The sequence below is a fragment of the Ambystoma mexicanum genome, chromosome 11, assembly GCF_040938575.1.
Source record: "Ambystoma mexicanum isolate Mex_15411 chromosome 11, UKY_AmexF1_1, whole genome shotgun sequence".
NCBI lineage: Eukaryota > Metazoa > Chordata > Amphibia > Caudata > Ambystomatidae > Ambystoma > Ambystoma mexicanum.
The window spans coordinates 545,284,894-545,302,914 of record NC_090934.1 but is presented as its reverse complement, the minus strand read 5'-3'; the positions used below and the strand labels follow the sequence as shown (position 1 = coordinate 545,302,914).

General features: G+C 47.9%; 1 protein-coding gene across 1 annotated transcript in view; it reads left to right on the top strand.

The window, feature by feature from the left end:
* Positions 1-279: 279 nt before the first annotated feature.
* The window catches only part of CD44 (CD44 molecule (IN blood group)), a 203,465-nt gene continuing 185,723 nt past the window's right edge, over positions 280-18,021 (top strand). Inside the window, exon 1 of the mRNA XM_069623363.1 lies at positions 280-648. Coding sequence (XP_069479464.1) covers positions 582-648 — 67 coding nt within the window. The 5' untranslated portion in view covers positions 280-581. The remainder of the gene's footprint in view (positions 649-18,021) is intronic.

The following is an 18,021-nucleotide window of genomic DNA, read 5'->3' as shown; positions in this document are numbered from 1 at the left end:
TTTGGGAGCATGAAATCCATGAATACGCTGTGCGCGGAAATCGGTTTTAGCGCACGTGCCTGGCGCAGTCAATCGCACGCGGACACTCTGCGCCAGCCGCTTGCGACACTTTTCTGCGAAATTCTATGAATTACCCTGACAATCTCTTCGAATGAGGACTTTCCATTCTTCAAACGAAAAGTTGCCAACGCGTTTCTTGGGCCTTATTGTTTGGACAAACAGAAAACGCATAATGCACAGGGGGTACAATGCATAACGTTTTCCAGTCGCCCAGATGCTGTCAGATGACAGAGTCACACCGTAGTGAGGCGCACAGCAGGCGATGCCTGGTTAAAAGGCTTGTGCTCTTGCTCTCCGTCTTCTCCCTGCCCCTCCCTCTTCTGGCTCCAGGCTGGGTGTGACTTTGACTCACCCTCCTCTAAGTTATGTCACTACCTCAAGTTCCCTTTGAATAAAACTTCCAGCTAACTCTGCCTGCCTCGTGTGCTCGGCGCTGGAGCGACAGAGCTCAGATTCCTGGCCGTGCCACTCGGATAGCGCCTGGGGGACTTGCCACAGGGGTGAATCGCTCTGCCAACACAATGGCCCGACTCGTGCTGACCCTCGCTTTTGGATTGTGCCTGCTGGGGATTTGTGAAGCTCAGATCAGTAAGTTGTGTGTCTGTATGCACGATCGCGGCACCCTGCAGTCACCTAGCCCGACGCAAAGAGCCAACTGCTCGCACGCGGCGGGGGGGACGGGGGGGGGGGACGCAACATGCCACACATCGCCCGTCTTTTTGCGCCCTTCCGTCCCTCTTGCGCTTTTTTATTTGATGTCATATTGTGCAGTTTAGATCGCACTTTTTTGGGTGTATGCACGTTCCTAATAATGTGTGAAATCTTTGACAAAAAATGACCCAACTTTTTACAACTGGCTGCACCCCGAACGAACCATCATTTCCCTCAAGATCATAAATCCAGCACGAGGTTTGCAACATACAGAGACGTGCGGGGGGTATTCGCGAGGGGGTGTGCGCGTGGGCTTTAAATAGGACGGCTCGGCGTGCCTCAGCTCTGGGCAGATGAAGGGGGCATGGCCCGTTTTGTCTCAGGAACAAGTTAAAGAGTGGCACTGTAGACAAGTGCACACAGAGCGGTGATTTCGAGCTCGCGGGTCGTGTAATATTACTCCATATAAGGGGCAGTTTGGGGCAGGGAGCTCGTCTGCCGGGGCAGCTGCTTCCCATCTAAGGACAAAGGTAGAGTTTGCCCCGGTGATGCCTGGACTGTTCCCGAAGTTCGACGCCACGAGGAGTCCACCCCCTCCTGGGGCTAGAAGGGGTAGGCAGTGAAGGCGGAGAGTGGGGGGGGGGCTGCATTTACTTCATGGGGGGGGGGGTCCGAGGACGCTTCCACTGCGTGGGGCTGGGTCCCCTTGGGAAGACCTGCAGGTGTGGGCGTATGAGTCACACACAGCGATACATCCATGCAGTGCTGACTGTGTATACGTACAGCCCTGCACACACGCAGCACACATGCCCCTACACACATTTACAAACACACATAAGCGCCACACGAGCAGTGCACCCACGCGCGCGCACACACACACACACACACGCGCGCGCGAGCCCATAAACGCATATTCTGCACACCAACAAACATATGCAGTAAATACACACATATGCAGTTCAGAAACTGCACGCACACATATTAGAGTTTCTCTAACACAATATGCAGTACGCTCACAAATGCAGCGCACACACGCGCTCATTCAGTACAACGCACGCACGTATGCAGTACTCACACATATGCAGTACACAAGCAAACGCGCATTCACTCTGACACACACGTACGTGGTCCACACGGCCCCTGTACAGAGTTCCAGATAGTTCCAGCAGGGATAGCCTGGGTGCACTGCGGAGCATGGCTTTTCCCAGAACAGAGAGCCATTGTGATGCAAACTGCCTGCGGGGCTGCGCCGAGATTAAATTAATACCACCCCCTGCCTACTTCCCTGTTTTCCAACCCCTTCTCCAGATCATGGTGAATAGGTTGTACCTGTGAGCAACCAAACAGCGCGGGGGGTGTGCTGCTCCTCGTCCCTTAGTGTAGGGGCACACTGAAAGAGACCCCGCTTGTGTGTTGTGTGCTTGTTGTATGCTTAATGTGGGTTTCCCCGCCGCCCCTCTTTCAAAGCACACGTGGATCCTGCTCCTGCACTTGTGTGTATGCCTGTTTGTGCCAACAGACTGTTCTTTATTCACATCAATGTGCATGCATGTGCTATAAGAGACAACGCCACTGCATGGCACGCACGCAATCCGGGGCGAACACGTCTTTGGCTGATGTAAATCTTTGTCAAATGTACGTTTGAAGTAACGCTGCCTTGTTATTACGCCATTACTTCCAGCATTTGTTTGGACGTATTCTCTCTCTCTCTCTCTCTCTCCCCCCCTCTCTCTCTTTCTCTCTCTCTCTCTCTCTCCCTCCCTCTCTCTCTTTCTCTCTCTTTCTCTCTCTCTCTCTCTCTCCCTCCCTCTCTCTCTCTTCTCTCTTGCTCTTTCTCGCTCACTCTCTCTCTTTCTCCCTCCCACCCCTCCTTTCTGGGAGGAACTCGCTGTGCGGTGTATACGTAGCCTTCCTCTGTTGCAGATTACAGTGGCGGTTACCGTGTTATTTTAGAAGCCCGATTCTGAAAGTGATGAGCGGGGTATTTGTAGAATGAAGCCAGGCGTGGGTGTAGACCAGCGTTTGGAGGTAGATAACAATATGTACTGATTCTATATATGTTAACTTCACTCACGAATGCGATTGTCTAGGGCGCTTCAGATTTGGACTGATTTGGGGCCATATTCATGGAAATGTCCGCAGAAATCCTGCAGGGGCCGCGCACCGAGAAGGACACTGAACAAGCCGGTGTGCAGATAAAAAATACGCGGCCTGCGTATTCATGGAATTTACTGTGCAAAGTAACCATATACGCAAGTCGCGGCCGGAGCGTCCCCGCCACGCCTTCGCGCAAAGCAAAAAAAGACAGGACAGCTACCTTTGCATGTTCCCCCGGGCGTAAATACACGCACCCTCCAAATAGTGCATGGGGTCCCCCGCAAGCAGGCTTGCATGTCGGGGACCCTGCGCAGTGTCCCCCGTAACTGTATCCAGCACCCCGACAACATGCGTATGAAAAATCTGAACTTGCGTGCAAACCTCCATAAACCGTTCCTGCACCATGCTACACTGCGTATGCGCACCCCTAAATTGGACTGAAACCCTGGTTGCATACACGCACCCTGTAATCTGACATGGAAACCCACCTCTGCTCTGTGAATCCTATGCCCAAGTGTATTTACATCTGTCTTCGGGTGGCGGATGGTCTGAAGGACATGCGTGGCCATTTCCCAGCCGAGAGGTTGCACGATCAAAACCATGAATACGACTCATGCTGCCAAATTGCGGGAGTGCGAGGAACTGCCTGCAGGCCTTCCCACTTTTTAGCAAGTTATTCCTCATTTTTGGTGTTCTGCCCCCTTCCCGGCCACAGCCACGCTCTGCGTGGAGTAGCGCGCAAGGCCGTTGACGGCTCACAGAGATGTGCCGTACCTGTGTGAACTCCACGCGAGTCCGGGGAAAGTACTGTGCATTTGATGCCATAAATCGAGAAATGCAGATTTGCATGCAGTTTGTGGCGCAAGTACCCTATTTTGCATGCAGCTAATTCCATTAATCGGGACCTTGAGGTCTGAAGCACTGGAAGAAGATGTCATTTGCCCAGGATCACACAGTGTTGCAATTTAGAGAGAGGGCGGGGGAGAGGGTTGTGGAAAGGGGTGGCATATGTGCTGATTATTCCCAGAGGATCTATACTGCAGCTTAATAGGGGGCCAGTTCCCCTATAGATACCCCAAAAGGTTGTTGGCAGTTCCCGTTGCCTGATGAGAGCGCAGACTGGCCTCAACTAAACACTGAAGTCCACCCGCCTCAGAACGCATTAGGATCGCGGTGTCATCGTACCTAAAATCAGTGCCCATGTGCACGGGTATTCGCGGACCCAGCGCAGTGACGTTGGCGCTCTGATGCCTACACTGTGGACTGATCCTTCTAATAGTCCCCCCCCCCACCCCTCCATCGCACCCTTTCTCTATCCAGTCCATACCCTTAGCATTTTGAGGCTGCCAAGAGTATTTCAAGGCGCTACAGAAGCAGACGACATAAGAGCACAACAGTGTTGCGTTCTCCTCCCCTTAGAGGCTCTCTTTTGCCATCTCTCAACTTTCCCTGTGTTTCCCACCTGCCTCCTCCTCCCTCTTGATGTTTTGAGGTGGCCGAGAGAGGTGACAACTGCTACAAAAGCAACCAGCATAACATCGCCATGGGTGGAAGCCCTCAACAGGCGGAGGTTCCCTGCACCCAGAGATGACCACACCATTGCCCCCGCCACTTCCATTAACGAGCAAAGAAAGGGGGGGGGGGGCTGGATCTATAGCAGCCGTACACACATTATGGTGTTTCATGAACGGCCGCCGCCTAGGGCGTGCCTCGGGTGGTGCACACAATTGCAGTGCTTCACAGCAGTCACAATGCACACGGAGCATGCAGGGGGCGCTGCCCTTCAAACCGCGCATGTGACCCAGAGTGGGAATTTGCATATCAGAAGCGTGTGCCTCGGTTTTGGGCGGAAATCTCACGATAAAGGGGCCCAGGGATGCGCAGGAAAAACGCCTGTTTTCTGTTGCACGCGGTGGATTGTGGCGTCCCCTCCCCATTCATTTCTACTCACTTTACTTTGGAGCTGCTTGGGCTTGCATTGCACAGGGGTAAACACATTCACAGACTCGGCATTGGGTGGGGAACGAGAGGTGGCCTGTAGCCAGAAGCTTTGAAGTTAGAACAACAATAATGCAATGTTTTATATAGCTCTTCACGTTGGATTCTTCCAGCTTCTGAACACTACTATACGCTGCGTTATTACCCAAGTAAATGGTCCTGAATGCGTTAGCCTCAGAAAGATAAAGGGCGGATCCAGCATGCACGGGGAGTAGTCACGTGTATAGTGGTAATGGTTGAATTAAAGGAAGTTGGACCTTCCTGGGGGGCCCCAGTGCTGCCAGAATCTGATGCTGCACACCCATCTACACGCAGAAGTGTCTAGGCTCTTGGGGGAAGGGCCTTGGTGGGTTTAACAAGGTGGTGCCGTTTATTCAGTGCACGTATACTTCTTAAAATGTATATTGCCGCCTCCTCAGCTGCATTGTCTGTACATTACTGTAATTAGGTTTGTGATGAATGCTTGCATGTCAATTGTATCCGATTGTGTGATATTGCAACCCAAGTGCTTTAATAAAGAAAGTTGAACAAATAGTAATACATATATACATACACATAATACATAAATACATGTTTTTAAAAAAAGGTTGATATAACGATTCACACTGCAACAAACCCATTGCTATATGCTCTAACCTTTGGAATATACAGTAGCTGAGGCAATAAGAGTTAAAGTGATTTGCTCAGGAACACACAGGTTGATTAAGTTGGTACGCCGGGATTAGAAACTGGCTGTTCTCTTTACAAAATTCATTACCTAGCCCTTAGACCTTGAACCTTGATGGTAGCGTTTTCAACATTGTTACTTGTTCCTAGTGTGTGGCGCTACGACTCGTAGGCATCCGTGCCCTCTACCAAATACTTCAAGACAAGGCGGACAATTAACTATTACATTTGAAATAACACAGTTTGAATGTTTCCATGAAAGGATCGAAGGTGATCCATGTCTCGGCATTATGGGGAATGTAGTTCCAGTGAACGGCTGCATGCAATGTGCAAACCCGAGCCAAACCACAGAGAAGAGGAGCTCTATGTAAGGGCCCGATCTTGTAGCCATTCCTTATGCATAATGGGCCACTTCCATGCGAAGCTCTATGGGCCGGGGTAAGGCCTTTAAAGATAATTATGGCCCTGAGTGGGAGCCACTGCAGTTTCTTCCGTGCATGGGTAATGTGCATATGCCGGGGTGTGTCAGTCCCTATGCAGACGTCAGACTCTCATGCGGAGAGATTTAACTGGGAAATTCCTGCATATAAGGCATTGCAATGATATAGCACCTATAATAGCTCGGGCAATAGAGGCGTAGCGCGACGAGCGGTCGTAATAGTCCTAACAACATCAAGTAAAATATTAAGGGCCCGATTCATGCAATTTTTTGCACGGTTCAACAGGACTTTGCATTGCTGAAAAGTGACTTTACACTGCCGACACAAACCCTGATTCATGGAACTGTGCAAAGTGCATTTTTGCAGTGCAAAGTCAGTGCATAGTCATTTGCAGAACAAAATGATTTTGTAACCCGGGGTGCTAAAAAATAAAAAGGATTTTCCTCCCTACAATGGGACGCGTGCGGCATCCCGTTGAACGAAGGAACATCCTTTACCAACATGGCCACCGTGGAAAGGGAAGCGGGGCTCCGTACGGAGCCCCGCTTCCCTTTCCATGGCGGCAATTCTGTGCAGAGAGGAAGGTGCAGCTGCAGCGGCTAGGGTTGTGGGGGGATTAAAAAATTTAAACAAGGGGGCGCAGGGGTGGGGGGAAGATGGCGGCGGGGGAGCCGGCTGTCAGTCGACTTGGAACGCGGGCTTACACCAGCAGTTCAAGCCTGCATTCCTAGCTACCTGATTGGCTGGCTCCTGCCGCCCCGGTGCTAATGGGCATGTAAAATAACAGACGCTTAAACAATGGAAATCCCAAACAATGGAAGGTATAAAAACGTGGCAGGTTGATGAATGATCAATTACAATACGCACAATATAAAATCATGGTAACTTTAAGGTATGGACAGGTTGAGGCATGTACAACTGAAACAATGGACGTTGAAACAATGGACGTATTAAACAATGGCCAGTTTATATACAGTGTCCTTGAGGGATAAAGATTACCCCTCACTCGCTGTCTGGGGTGCCTCCTTGGTATCTGTGTGTATCACAGTGAATGATTCCTTCAGTTGCTACTGTCCCACATGAGTACCCCCAAAAGTTTGCTTCTACCTAAAACAAAAGTTGAAAAGAACATTCAGCCCAACAGAAAAAGCATCTCAGATCCACAGTGAAAAAAAGACGAACAGGCCAAGAAAATGCGCAGGCAAGCCTTTTGGCAGTTCCATTTCAATGTGTTATTATGGCAGTGTTCGGTCTATTCCTGTGCTGCAAATCCCCTCAGCAGACAGTCTGCCGCTGCCCGCGCGCCTCCCCTTGCCTGAACATCTGGATGGGGGCGGGCCAGAAGGGAGATTCCTTGGAAGCCCTCCACAGGCTTTCTCTCTCAGGTTCCATTATCCCTCCCTAGAACCCTGCCTCTCGTCTTGACGCACGGCCCATGGTCTGCAATGTTCTTGCAGCTGCCAGAGACTGGGGAGTGTGTCTATCAGTGATCCAGAGGAAATTGAAATAAATAAAGAATACACCCAATATCATCGCAACCAGCCATGTCTTTCCATGAATGGAAAACAAAACGATGTCTGAAAACCCAGCTCAGATCTTTGCAACAATCGCTTGCTCAGCGCAAGGATAAGTTGTTTAACCTCAATCTTGGCACTAGAAAATATCAGCCGCCTCATCTCCAAGAATGCATCCAATTCATTGCTCATCTCGGGAGGATATCTCAGGGGCAACGTGCTCGCCTTGGAAGCAGGACGACGCAGAGCAACACAGGTTCGATCCCCGGGTCCACGCCTAGAAACCTCTGGGTAATAAGCGCGTTACAAAGAACCAATCAGATCATTGTTAAAATGTGCTCATTCTGGTTGACTGCTCAGTTCTTGCAGGCGGGGCGTGCCATAGCTAACTGTAAAGGCACCCTTCTGCAATGACCTTGAATGTAACTGTGTCCTTCCAGTCTCATGGGGGTGTCAACAACCTGCTCCACCTTGGATTTGCCCATTCAGATTTATAGGCCAGGATGTCCAAGTCCCATCCCTGTATCCTGCTGCAAACTCAATGGCCTACGATGCTGAAGGAAGGGGTAGTCATGGCATGCCGTATGACTGACAGAGATGACCGAAAATGTTATAAGCGAGGTGGCAGCGTCTTACGTCTGCATTGATGCGACGGAAACCAATGGCAACTGCCACAGTGGTGATCTGGAGCAGTGTAACATAATGATTCACCTATGTGGAAAGCCCATTGGGTCCCTCCCAAAGAGGTCTTTTTTTTTGTAGTTGGACCAAATGATCGAAGCAGATCTCAATTGACAAAGCGGGGACATGTTCTATTTCTGCGAGTGAGCAGGACTCTGTAGGTCAGCACAGGTTCCAAGTGGTCTTTAACATTCTGATAGTTACTCCACCATGTCCCATGCACATGTCCCTAGGAGTTGTGGACTCATTGGCTCCGCACTTGCAGTTACAGAAGGATCAGAATTAGCAGTCCGGTTGATTGTTCCCATCAATAAGGATATATCCACAAAATACAGAGGATCAACTCCTCTAGAGCAGTCAGATCTACCTACCAGCACAGACTAACTAACCTGCCCTAAAATCAAGAGAGCCAAGGGCGGTGGAGTGAGCTTTTCCTCGGTAGCAGCAAACCACTGGAACTCTCTACCCACTTCACTGAGAGCAGAAACCTCCTACTGGGCTTACTGCAAGGCCCTAAAAACTTGGCTTTTTGCCCAAACCCGCCTGGTCCTGGTTTTCTTCTATCGATTGACAATCTCTGTTATACCCATGCATATATGTATACTGCATATAGCTTTGTCATGTAACTTGTTGCCTCTGCAATCTCATTCATTCCTATGTCAATATGTACTTTGCATCAGCTAATTCACTTTGTCTCATGTAACTAAATGCCCATTCCACCTATGCCCATACGTACATTTCACCATCCAAGATTGTTTTGATGTAACTGGTTGCAACAGCGCCCTGGTGCCTCAGGGTTTGGGCGCTTTACAAATAAAAAAATAAATAAATAAAATAAATATCACTGTTAAAATCGCTGATAATCCCTTTTTATTCCATTTGTCATAAATCGTGTATGTGCTCGAAACAGTACAAGTGCCCTAGTGCTAACACGTGTTTCGACCGATTACTGGTCTTTCTCAAGGTTGGGCTTCCTTATAGTGTATTCATAATGAATGATGCAAAAGGGGTTTTATTGCACTGTACTGATTCGTGCACATGGTGCAGGCAGTAACTATCTCTTTCATGTTTGTGGGCTGCGGGGGAGCCTGCATGCACCTACCGTAGCAGCAGTCCCACCAGTATGGATATTCCTAAGCGCAGTTGTACTGAATTTACCCTATTTTCACTCATTAGTCTTTAGAATTTTCTTTGCTTCTATCCTGAACCTTTTCTGGGCTTCTTTGGTTATAAGAACTAAAACAGTCTTCACCAGGAGTGGAACGATCTCACCCCCACAGGCCAGCAGGTCAGAAAAGACGGTAGAGTAGGAGCAGAGTCAGTCATAAGTCTGACGAGCCCGAGCATTACTACTAAAACAGTCTTCACCAGGAGTGGAACGATCTCACCCCCACAGGCCAGCAGGTCAGAAAAGACGGTAGAGTAGGAGCAGAGTCAGTCATAAGTCTGACGAGCCCGAGCATTACTACTAAAACAGTCTTCACCAGGAGTGGAACGATCTCACCCCACAGGCCAGCAGGTCAGGAAAGACGGTAGAGTAGGGGCAGAGTCAGTCATAAGTCTGACGAGCCCGAGCATTACTACTAAAACAGTCTTCACCAGGAGTGGAACGATCTCACCCCCACAGGCCAGCAGGTCAGGAAAGACGGTAGAGTAGGGGCAGAGTCAGTCATAAGTCTGACGAGCCCGAGCATTACTGTCAACATCCATAATAATATCTCCCAACCCTCTGTTCTTCATGCACTTCTGCCAAACACACGTTTGGAAGGAAGAGTTAACAAATAAGATATCAATGCTGTACTTTATCTTTAGACTCGGGTCAGGTGTCTTCGGTTTTGTAGAACCCTTGAAAATCCTATAGTCGTCTCCTCATTTCTATCATCTCATCTCTGTGGTCCCTGCATGGGTGCAATCTATTACCTTGAGCCTTATCACGACGTTGGGGAACTCTGCACACTCATACCTTCACCGAGAGCCTGAGCGATCAGACAGGCAGTACACCGTGAGTCCCTCTGAGTATATTGCTAGCATGACTAAACACATGTGCAGCTCATTGAGCAGGCGGTGACACGTTGCGTAAGTCCCCACAGGTCACTTGACGTCATCCATAAACGCAAGAAAGCGACGTTAATAATACCTTATTGTTTTGTTGGAGTTGGGAAACTCAGAAGTTGCCCTTTTGTAGTGTTGTAATACAAGATGATCGCTGTACTCAACTTAGAAGTCATCATTTTATTGACCTTAGCAGGATGAAAGGCTGAGTCTTCCCTGCCTGTTTTCAAGCTGTGACCGGCAGACGATCCGCAGACATTAGCCTCAAAATCTTCATGACAGAGGTTCATGGTGGGCTGGATGCTAGCATTTCTATTTCCCATTTGTTTCTAGTTGAAACCATAATATTATAATCATAGTTTTTTCAAAGTATTTAACTTTTTCTAACAAAACGGCACCTAAGGATTAAAGAGAAGCAGTAACAGGGAGAGCCACTGTGAACAATATGAAATATTTATATGAGCAAAACTGAAGGGTGATGGCTAGAAGGTTTTGAAATAATCATAACCAATGGCATAGCAACATTCCAGACCAGCGTTTTTTCACCATGCCAACCCAAAAAAGTGGCAGTGCAGCCAAAACTGCTAGGTCACATCCCTTCTGCAGAATGCCATGTTTTGGCATCATTGGATCTCATCGTTGAGGTAAAGCTTGGGTCTCTATGTCCAGCAGTCTCGAGACCCTTCTCTGGCCATACCTGTCTCACTTAGGGTGACATAAGCAAAACTGAAGGGTGATGGCTGGAAGATATGAATTAATCATAACTATACACATTGCTCTGGGAAACCCCTTTCAGACCATAATTTTTCATCCTGCCAAGCCATTACAGAAGGGTTAAGATCATATCCATTTCAGGGTAGGTTTCACTTTAAAAGGGGCCGTTTAGCCTGAACTGCGAAGTCACACCCCTTCTGTATAAGACTACAAGCAATAAACAGACGTGTTTGACCTCATTGGGTCTCATCATTGAGGAGTATTTTGGGTTTCTAAGCCCAGAGGGTACGGGACCCACGACTGGGCATACTTGCCCTACTTGCAAAACTGAAGGTTGATGGCTGGAAGGTTTGAAAAGGCACAATATAAATGACTACTACAATGTTATGTTATGTTTAAGGTTCTCATACTGCGCACTGTCGCCACCTTTGTGGTTTTGTGGCGCTCTGACAGATCTGTAAAGAAAAGCTAACTCAGAAGGGGAAAGACCATATACAAATCAGGCTTGGTTTCACCCCAAAACATCAGTCCAGTCTGAACTGCTAGGTCACATCCCTTCTGCACAAGACCATAAGCTACCCCAGACAAAAAGTGGATGACTATGGAGCTTGAGTGGTAGGGACCAGAGAGCCTGGGGCTGAAAGGCAGGGGTTTGGTGGGTTACATGCTCTTTATTCCCCAGCAAACAACCCATAACCAAAATGTGCTAAACTCCATTCCACGGTTCCTTTTTAATACACTAAAATCAAGGGTGCCCTAACAAAGAGGGGCATATTTTAGTTCTGAAACCTTATAGTACATTGTTTCCAGGATATTTATATATTTGTTCTATGCTAAGGTGGGACGTGCATTGCCGTATGATGGCAGGAACCCGTTATTCTTAGCAGTATTTGGACATATGGGGCATGCTTGGTATATGATGTCTGCACAAGCCATCCGATGCGAGTTTTTGTGCATATTATGGCAATCCCTGGCTAAAGATTGCAGCACCTTGCCACATGACGGCAGTGTAAGTACCTGATTATCTGATGCCAATACCTCACAACAAAGAAACCATAGTCAGTATTCAAAAAACAAAAGCAATGTACTCCCGATCAGTGTGTCAAGACACTCCGAGGGAAGGGCTGTGAGACTTGGAAAGCCCCTGCACTGTGGCATCATACCAGACAAGGCTAAGTTAGTTCTCCGCCTAATTTGCACCACACTAAATGGGCCCAATTCACAAAAAAAGCAATTAGGCCCATTTATCGTGGTGCAAAGAGTACTTTTGCAGCGCAAAGTCACTTTGTTCCGGTCTGTGAATTAGGCCTGGTGCAAAGTGTATTTTTGCAGTGCATAGTTACTTTGCACCGCGCTAAATGTTCTGTGAATTAAGCACTTGGGCCCGATTCATGGAATTATCTGTGCGGAAAATAGGGTACTTGCGTGCGGAGCGGCACGCAAATCCGCCTTTGTCAATTCATGGAATCGAATGCGCTGTACTTTTTCCAGACTTGCGTAGAGTTCGTGCTGGTTCAGCATGTCTGTGCGAGCCGTCGAGGGCCATGCGTGAGATTAAGGGCATGGCTTGCACAGGGGGCTGGGAAGGTGGCGGAACACCAAAAATGGGGAAGAACTTGCAAAATAGTAGGCGTTCCGAGGGACGGCCTGCAGGCCGTCCCTCGCACGCCCACAATTGAGCAGCATGAGACTTATTTATGGATTTGATCACGTAACGTCTCTTCTAGGTAATGGCCATGCAGGTCCTTCATACGATCCGCCACCCGAAGGCAGGTGTAAGTACACTTGCGCATAGGATTTGCAGCACGCTGGTGAGGTTGCATATCGGATTTCGGGGTGCGTGTACTCAATCTGTGTTCCGATGTAACTTAGGGGTGTGCATAAGCAGTGCAGGAATATTTTACAGGGTTCACACACAGATTTCCTGAGTTATTGCAGAGTTTTGATTTTTTTATACACATGTTATGTTGGGGTGCTTGGTACAGTTACGGGGGACCCAGTACTGGGTCCCAGAGTCGCAGTCCTGCTTACGGGGGACCCCATGCACTGTTTGAAGGGTGCATCATTGCTAGGGGGGGCTGAGCGGGCTATAGCCCCTGTTCTTTTGCTTGTAACCCCGGATAGAAGCTGAGGGGTTACAATCAAAAAGGCTAGCTAGCTCCCAGTCCTGACAGTCCAAAAATTAGCATAGCCCCAGATCTTTTCCAGACCTAGAAAATCCCCTGGGAACATGTATTAGCGCCTGGGGGAGCGCACTACGGTAGCTGTTCTGGCTGTTTATGCTTTGTGTGTGGGCGTGTCGGGGGAGTTCCCGGCGTGATTTGCAATTACGGTTACTTTGTGCTTTAAATTCCATTAATAAGCAGGGGGCACAGTTTTCTTGCCACGCGCAGTGTCCTTCTCGGCGCGCGGCCCCTGCAGGATTTCTGCACACATTTCCATGAATCGGACCCTTAATATGTTTGACATCATCGAGTTTTGGAATACAGTGTATGGGAAGCCATATCCTACAGTGCAAAGAAAGTGACACGCAGGTCCATCTCTTATACTAGACGTATTAAAATGAAGAATTATGACCACAGATTGCGCTAGCGTTGGAGAAGGGGCCCAAACAAATGAGATTTAGAGAAAAAAAATCCTCTTCGATCCAGACAGAGAAAGCAGGGTTTCTCCTCTCTTTACAGTAGTGTCTCTTACCCCGCGAGACTGTTGACTGTTCCTTTTATGAATGAAGACAGCTGATTGACACCGAAGCGTGTCGCAGCTCCCCCGTAGATTGCTGTTGTCTTTCTTTTTGGAACACACTGGTTCTGGCGCGAGGCCTTCCTGCGCGGATGTGCGCATGCCATGCGTTGCGGAACGCGGGGCTGCCCAACGACTAGGCGCGCTTAGTCACAGGGCAGCGCAGACACCGCCTGACACGGCTGCGCCATGGCTGTACCTGTGATTTTGATGGGGTTGTGTCTCCGGCACAGCCCAGTTTGTCATTTCAGTTAGTCAAGGAGGAGAGGCGAAGTTAGGCGCTGCCGGGAAACTCCCCCCTACATCTTGAGCAACGTTCTGCATTCTATGGGTTCATTAATGGGAATTAATAAGCGCGCCCCAGGGCCTGCTTGAGCCTGGATGGCGTGATGCGTCACAGGGTCGAAAGCAACTGCACGCCTACTGTGGGACACACTTTACCTGCTCTAGTACTATTGCAGCTCTAAGCGCTCATATTCCTACATCTGAAGGTTGCTGTTTTTGCTGATTCATGCTTGTCTGCTGGGAAATCAGACAACTCCCCGCCCTAGGGAGGACTCTAAAATGGCACTGCATCAGGGCAGAGTCAGTCACATGTCAAGGTCTTCATAGGTGCACGGGTTACACGGGACGGGCCTACGTTTTGCATGCTCTCTGTGGCACAAGACGTGCCTGGCCGACTAATTTTCACCCCCAAAGCTTCACACACATGCACTGCCCACCTGGCAACCCCTGCACTATGGGGCTGTTTCTGTATCCCTACAGTCCCGCTACCAGCCCTTGACACCTGATCTATGTACTTACCATTGCCACTTGTTGGCCGTATTTAGTATTGTTATCATCTTCTCATGTACTGCACTGTCCCTGCCCCTTCCCTTCCCATGCACTTGCACGATCTGAATGACACCTGGCCTAGTAGGATCGTTGTCCGTCCTCCCTTTGTTCCCCTCCCTTGCCCCGTTGCGCCTTGAAACACTTGTGTATAGGCGTGTTATAAATGCCATATCATATCATATCATATTTATTGATGTCACTGAAAGTGACATCACAAAGGGATTGAGGGAAGAGTAAAGCCCCAAAATTCTGCACTAGTAGTTGTTAATTTTGGTCAGTTGTCAAAGTCAATCCAAGCATAAAGAAATGTTTCCCTGATGTCTCTCCTATATTTGTAAACATGCACAGGTTCCTTGGTTTCTAAAAGCGCCTACCATAGGTTTGGATTAATTGTAGTAGAAACTATTGCAGACACCTCTGCTTTGCGGCCAATTAGTGTTGCCAATTGATTCAAACTCACTTCTGCCTTCATAGTTATAAAGCTTGATTTATTGTGACTTGAGTTCACGAGTTACCAATAACAAAATGAGCCTATATGTGTTTCGAGCTAAGCTCTTCTTCAGGGCTCTCAAATCATTAAATGCTCAGTTATGCAAATACGATTCAACGGTTGTACAGAAGATTTTCTATTGTAAAAATCTTTTGCCTCCCAATTGATGTTGCAATCTTCTCATTAAGATTGTACAGTAAAGTTCAATCAGCTATAGGCCAGCCACGCAGTGCTCATGTCATGGCCCTTAGGCCTTATAATCTGTGTGCGTTGACACAAATCCGTTTCGTTCCTTAAAATTTGTGATAAGGGATATTCCGCTCTTACACAAGGGCATCATGGCATGTTAGATTACAAGAATTTGCCAGGAGCACGCCAATCTACAACTAGTGATTATCATCTGTGGTGCCACACTATTGTTTATTTAACCACAATTAAGTTTTTAATAGTGTACACTATGAAAATTATTAACTTTCAAGTCCTCCCTATTTTGGAAAATCAGGAACAGTGAGATAGAATGCATTGCCCAGGTTCACACAATTTTGTTAAATAGTGAGCCAGGGTTGGCACTTTGCCATATATATTCTGACATCCTGTTGGTATACACATGCATGTGTGACTTTCAAGTGCTAAAGAATACTGTTTCATAGAATTGACATAAAAAGTACACAAATCACATACTAACCCAGGCAGGCAAATATATAAATCTGAATAGGAGCACACAAAGAGCAATATTGTGGTTGTATTTTTCCTGTCAGGATGAAGATAGTAATATGTGCGTTAAATATCTCCACAGTTTTCCAAGTGTGCTTGTAGACCTCAAAACAAGTAATGATATTATTACCTGCTTGTAATCATTGTTTGACACAGACATGCACATTGTTGTCACGCAACTTCGAAGTTCTGTAATAAATAGTCTTCCTCTGCATGCCATTTCAGCAAATAGGTGAATTTGTGTGAGGTTTTCACATGAAAATGGAACCATTGCTGTTCTTATCACACTTCCTTGTGGGGCAAATTGACTTCCCAACACCACACAAAGCACGTCAGTGTCACATTCTTTGCTTTCAGAAGGGCATTTAAATGTACCTCAAATGCTTGACCGGGTGCTCGTGGGGAGCTGGCATCGCCCTGCAAGGTGTCCAGGGCGATGGAAAGGAAGAAACACGTTACAGCAGGAAGCAGCCCTTGCACGCTCCACTCTGAAGGCTAGCAAAGATGGCCATGTAGGGGCAGCTGCTGCCTGTGGGGGCCCCATTGGCGAAAGACTCTGGGCCACCATACACATGCCTATGCTTGGTCCCTGGTGATCCTCCCTTGTGGGAGTTAATCCTCTGACTATACTCCACGGAAAACTATAGTTTACGGGATTATGGGGCAACGGATGAGGGGATTGATGAATCAACGTCCGAGCCACCTGTGGTCCATGGATGAATATCGGTTTCTAAACCATCAAACAGCCCCACACCTCTAGTACACCAGAAGGGATGCAAACAGATTGGAAACACAAGTCAATTATAAACCTCTGTGTCCAATTTTGGTAACGTGGAAGGAACGGCATGCTTATCTCCACAAAGTCATGGATCGTTGGTTAGTTGCAACGCAGCGAAAATACAATTAATACCCAATGATAAAAGGGACTGTCCAGTCAAGGTTGCATACAAATATCTACTTAATTATTATCACAACAGACAGTTCTAGCACACTACAAAATACAACCCACCTTGTAAAGGAATGCAGTTGACAGACAGTTTCAAGAAGGAAAGGGGATGCAATCTCGATACTTACAGGAGGGTAGTCGGTAAAGTAATTAATCTCAATTGTCCAAGGATACTTGGTTTCAGCACAAAGGGAGTAATGGGTCGTCAAATGTCACTAGGGGCCTTTTGAAAAGGACCAGGAGGACAGAACCACAATGTACCTTGTGCTTGTAGAAGTTCTTGGTGCTCGACAGGCTCAAGTCACTTGCAGGGCTCTTTGCAGCTTCTGCGACAGAGTTCAAGGTCATAACCAGAGTGCTTTGCAACAGGGAAGGTAAAGGGGTGAAAACATGTGCTACTAAGTCCCACCCATGTTCCTGTATGTTGTGGATAAAAGAGTCTCTCTGGTTAATGGTGCTCTCTGTGGTTCCTGATTAAAGGCAGGTCTCCCTTGAAGTTGTGGTGACAACAGACTTTCTGTCTCCATCAAATCAATTACTCTTACCGTCTGAATGGGGGTCCCCCTGCAGGGATTACCTACTGTAAACATATGTACCAGGCATGACACTTCACTGCCCTTGATACTGAGGGGCGGGAGCTAACTTCAGGTTGACACAGATGCATATCAAAAAGGTGTTGGGGTTTCCTGTCCTTTGTCAGTTCTGCGACCAGACCTCTTGCAGGCCTGCTTCAATTAACTCTCATCAGTATGCACTGCCACCAGCAGGATTGCCAATGACCAGGGCGGATCCATGGAGCCTTTGATAGTTAATTGGGCTGGCCACGACTGGATGAAGGTTTTGCTCTGCTCCTCTTGAGATGCCTTCCTGTATTCCTGGCTGTCACATTCCAGCTAAATGGGACAGGGGGCGGGGTGAGCAGTGCCTGGAGGCTGTGTCCATCCAGAGTACACAGATCTATGTGTGAGTTGTGCGGTGAGCATAGGAAAATGTGTGCGGATTAGCCCTACACATTTTCCGAGGTTTATCTCCCATCATTCCATTTCTTTAAAAAATATCAAAAAGCCCAGGCGAGTGCACACCCACCGTGCGGATGGTCGATTTGCTCACAAGGAGATATAGGTTAAATATGGGTCTGGAAGTCAGAACTGTCTCAGGGTCACAGGGCACACAGACCGGGTATAACTTAAATTAGAATGAACAGGCATATATACACAAGAAAGCTCTAGGCGAATTGCTCACATGTGATGGATTTAGCAAAGTCTTGAACAGGGCCAAATAAAATGAACAGGCGCAAGGGGCAAATCTATGTAACTTGCTCTTACTATACAAAGGCGAAATACCCTTTCGTACATTTTGGTGTCTTTGCACATTTGTACAGGTGCACATACTTTTCGCTCCTTTGCAAGCATTTGTTGAATA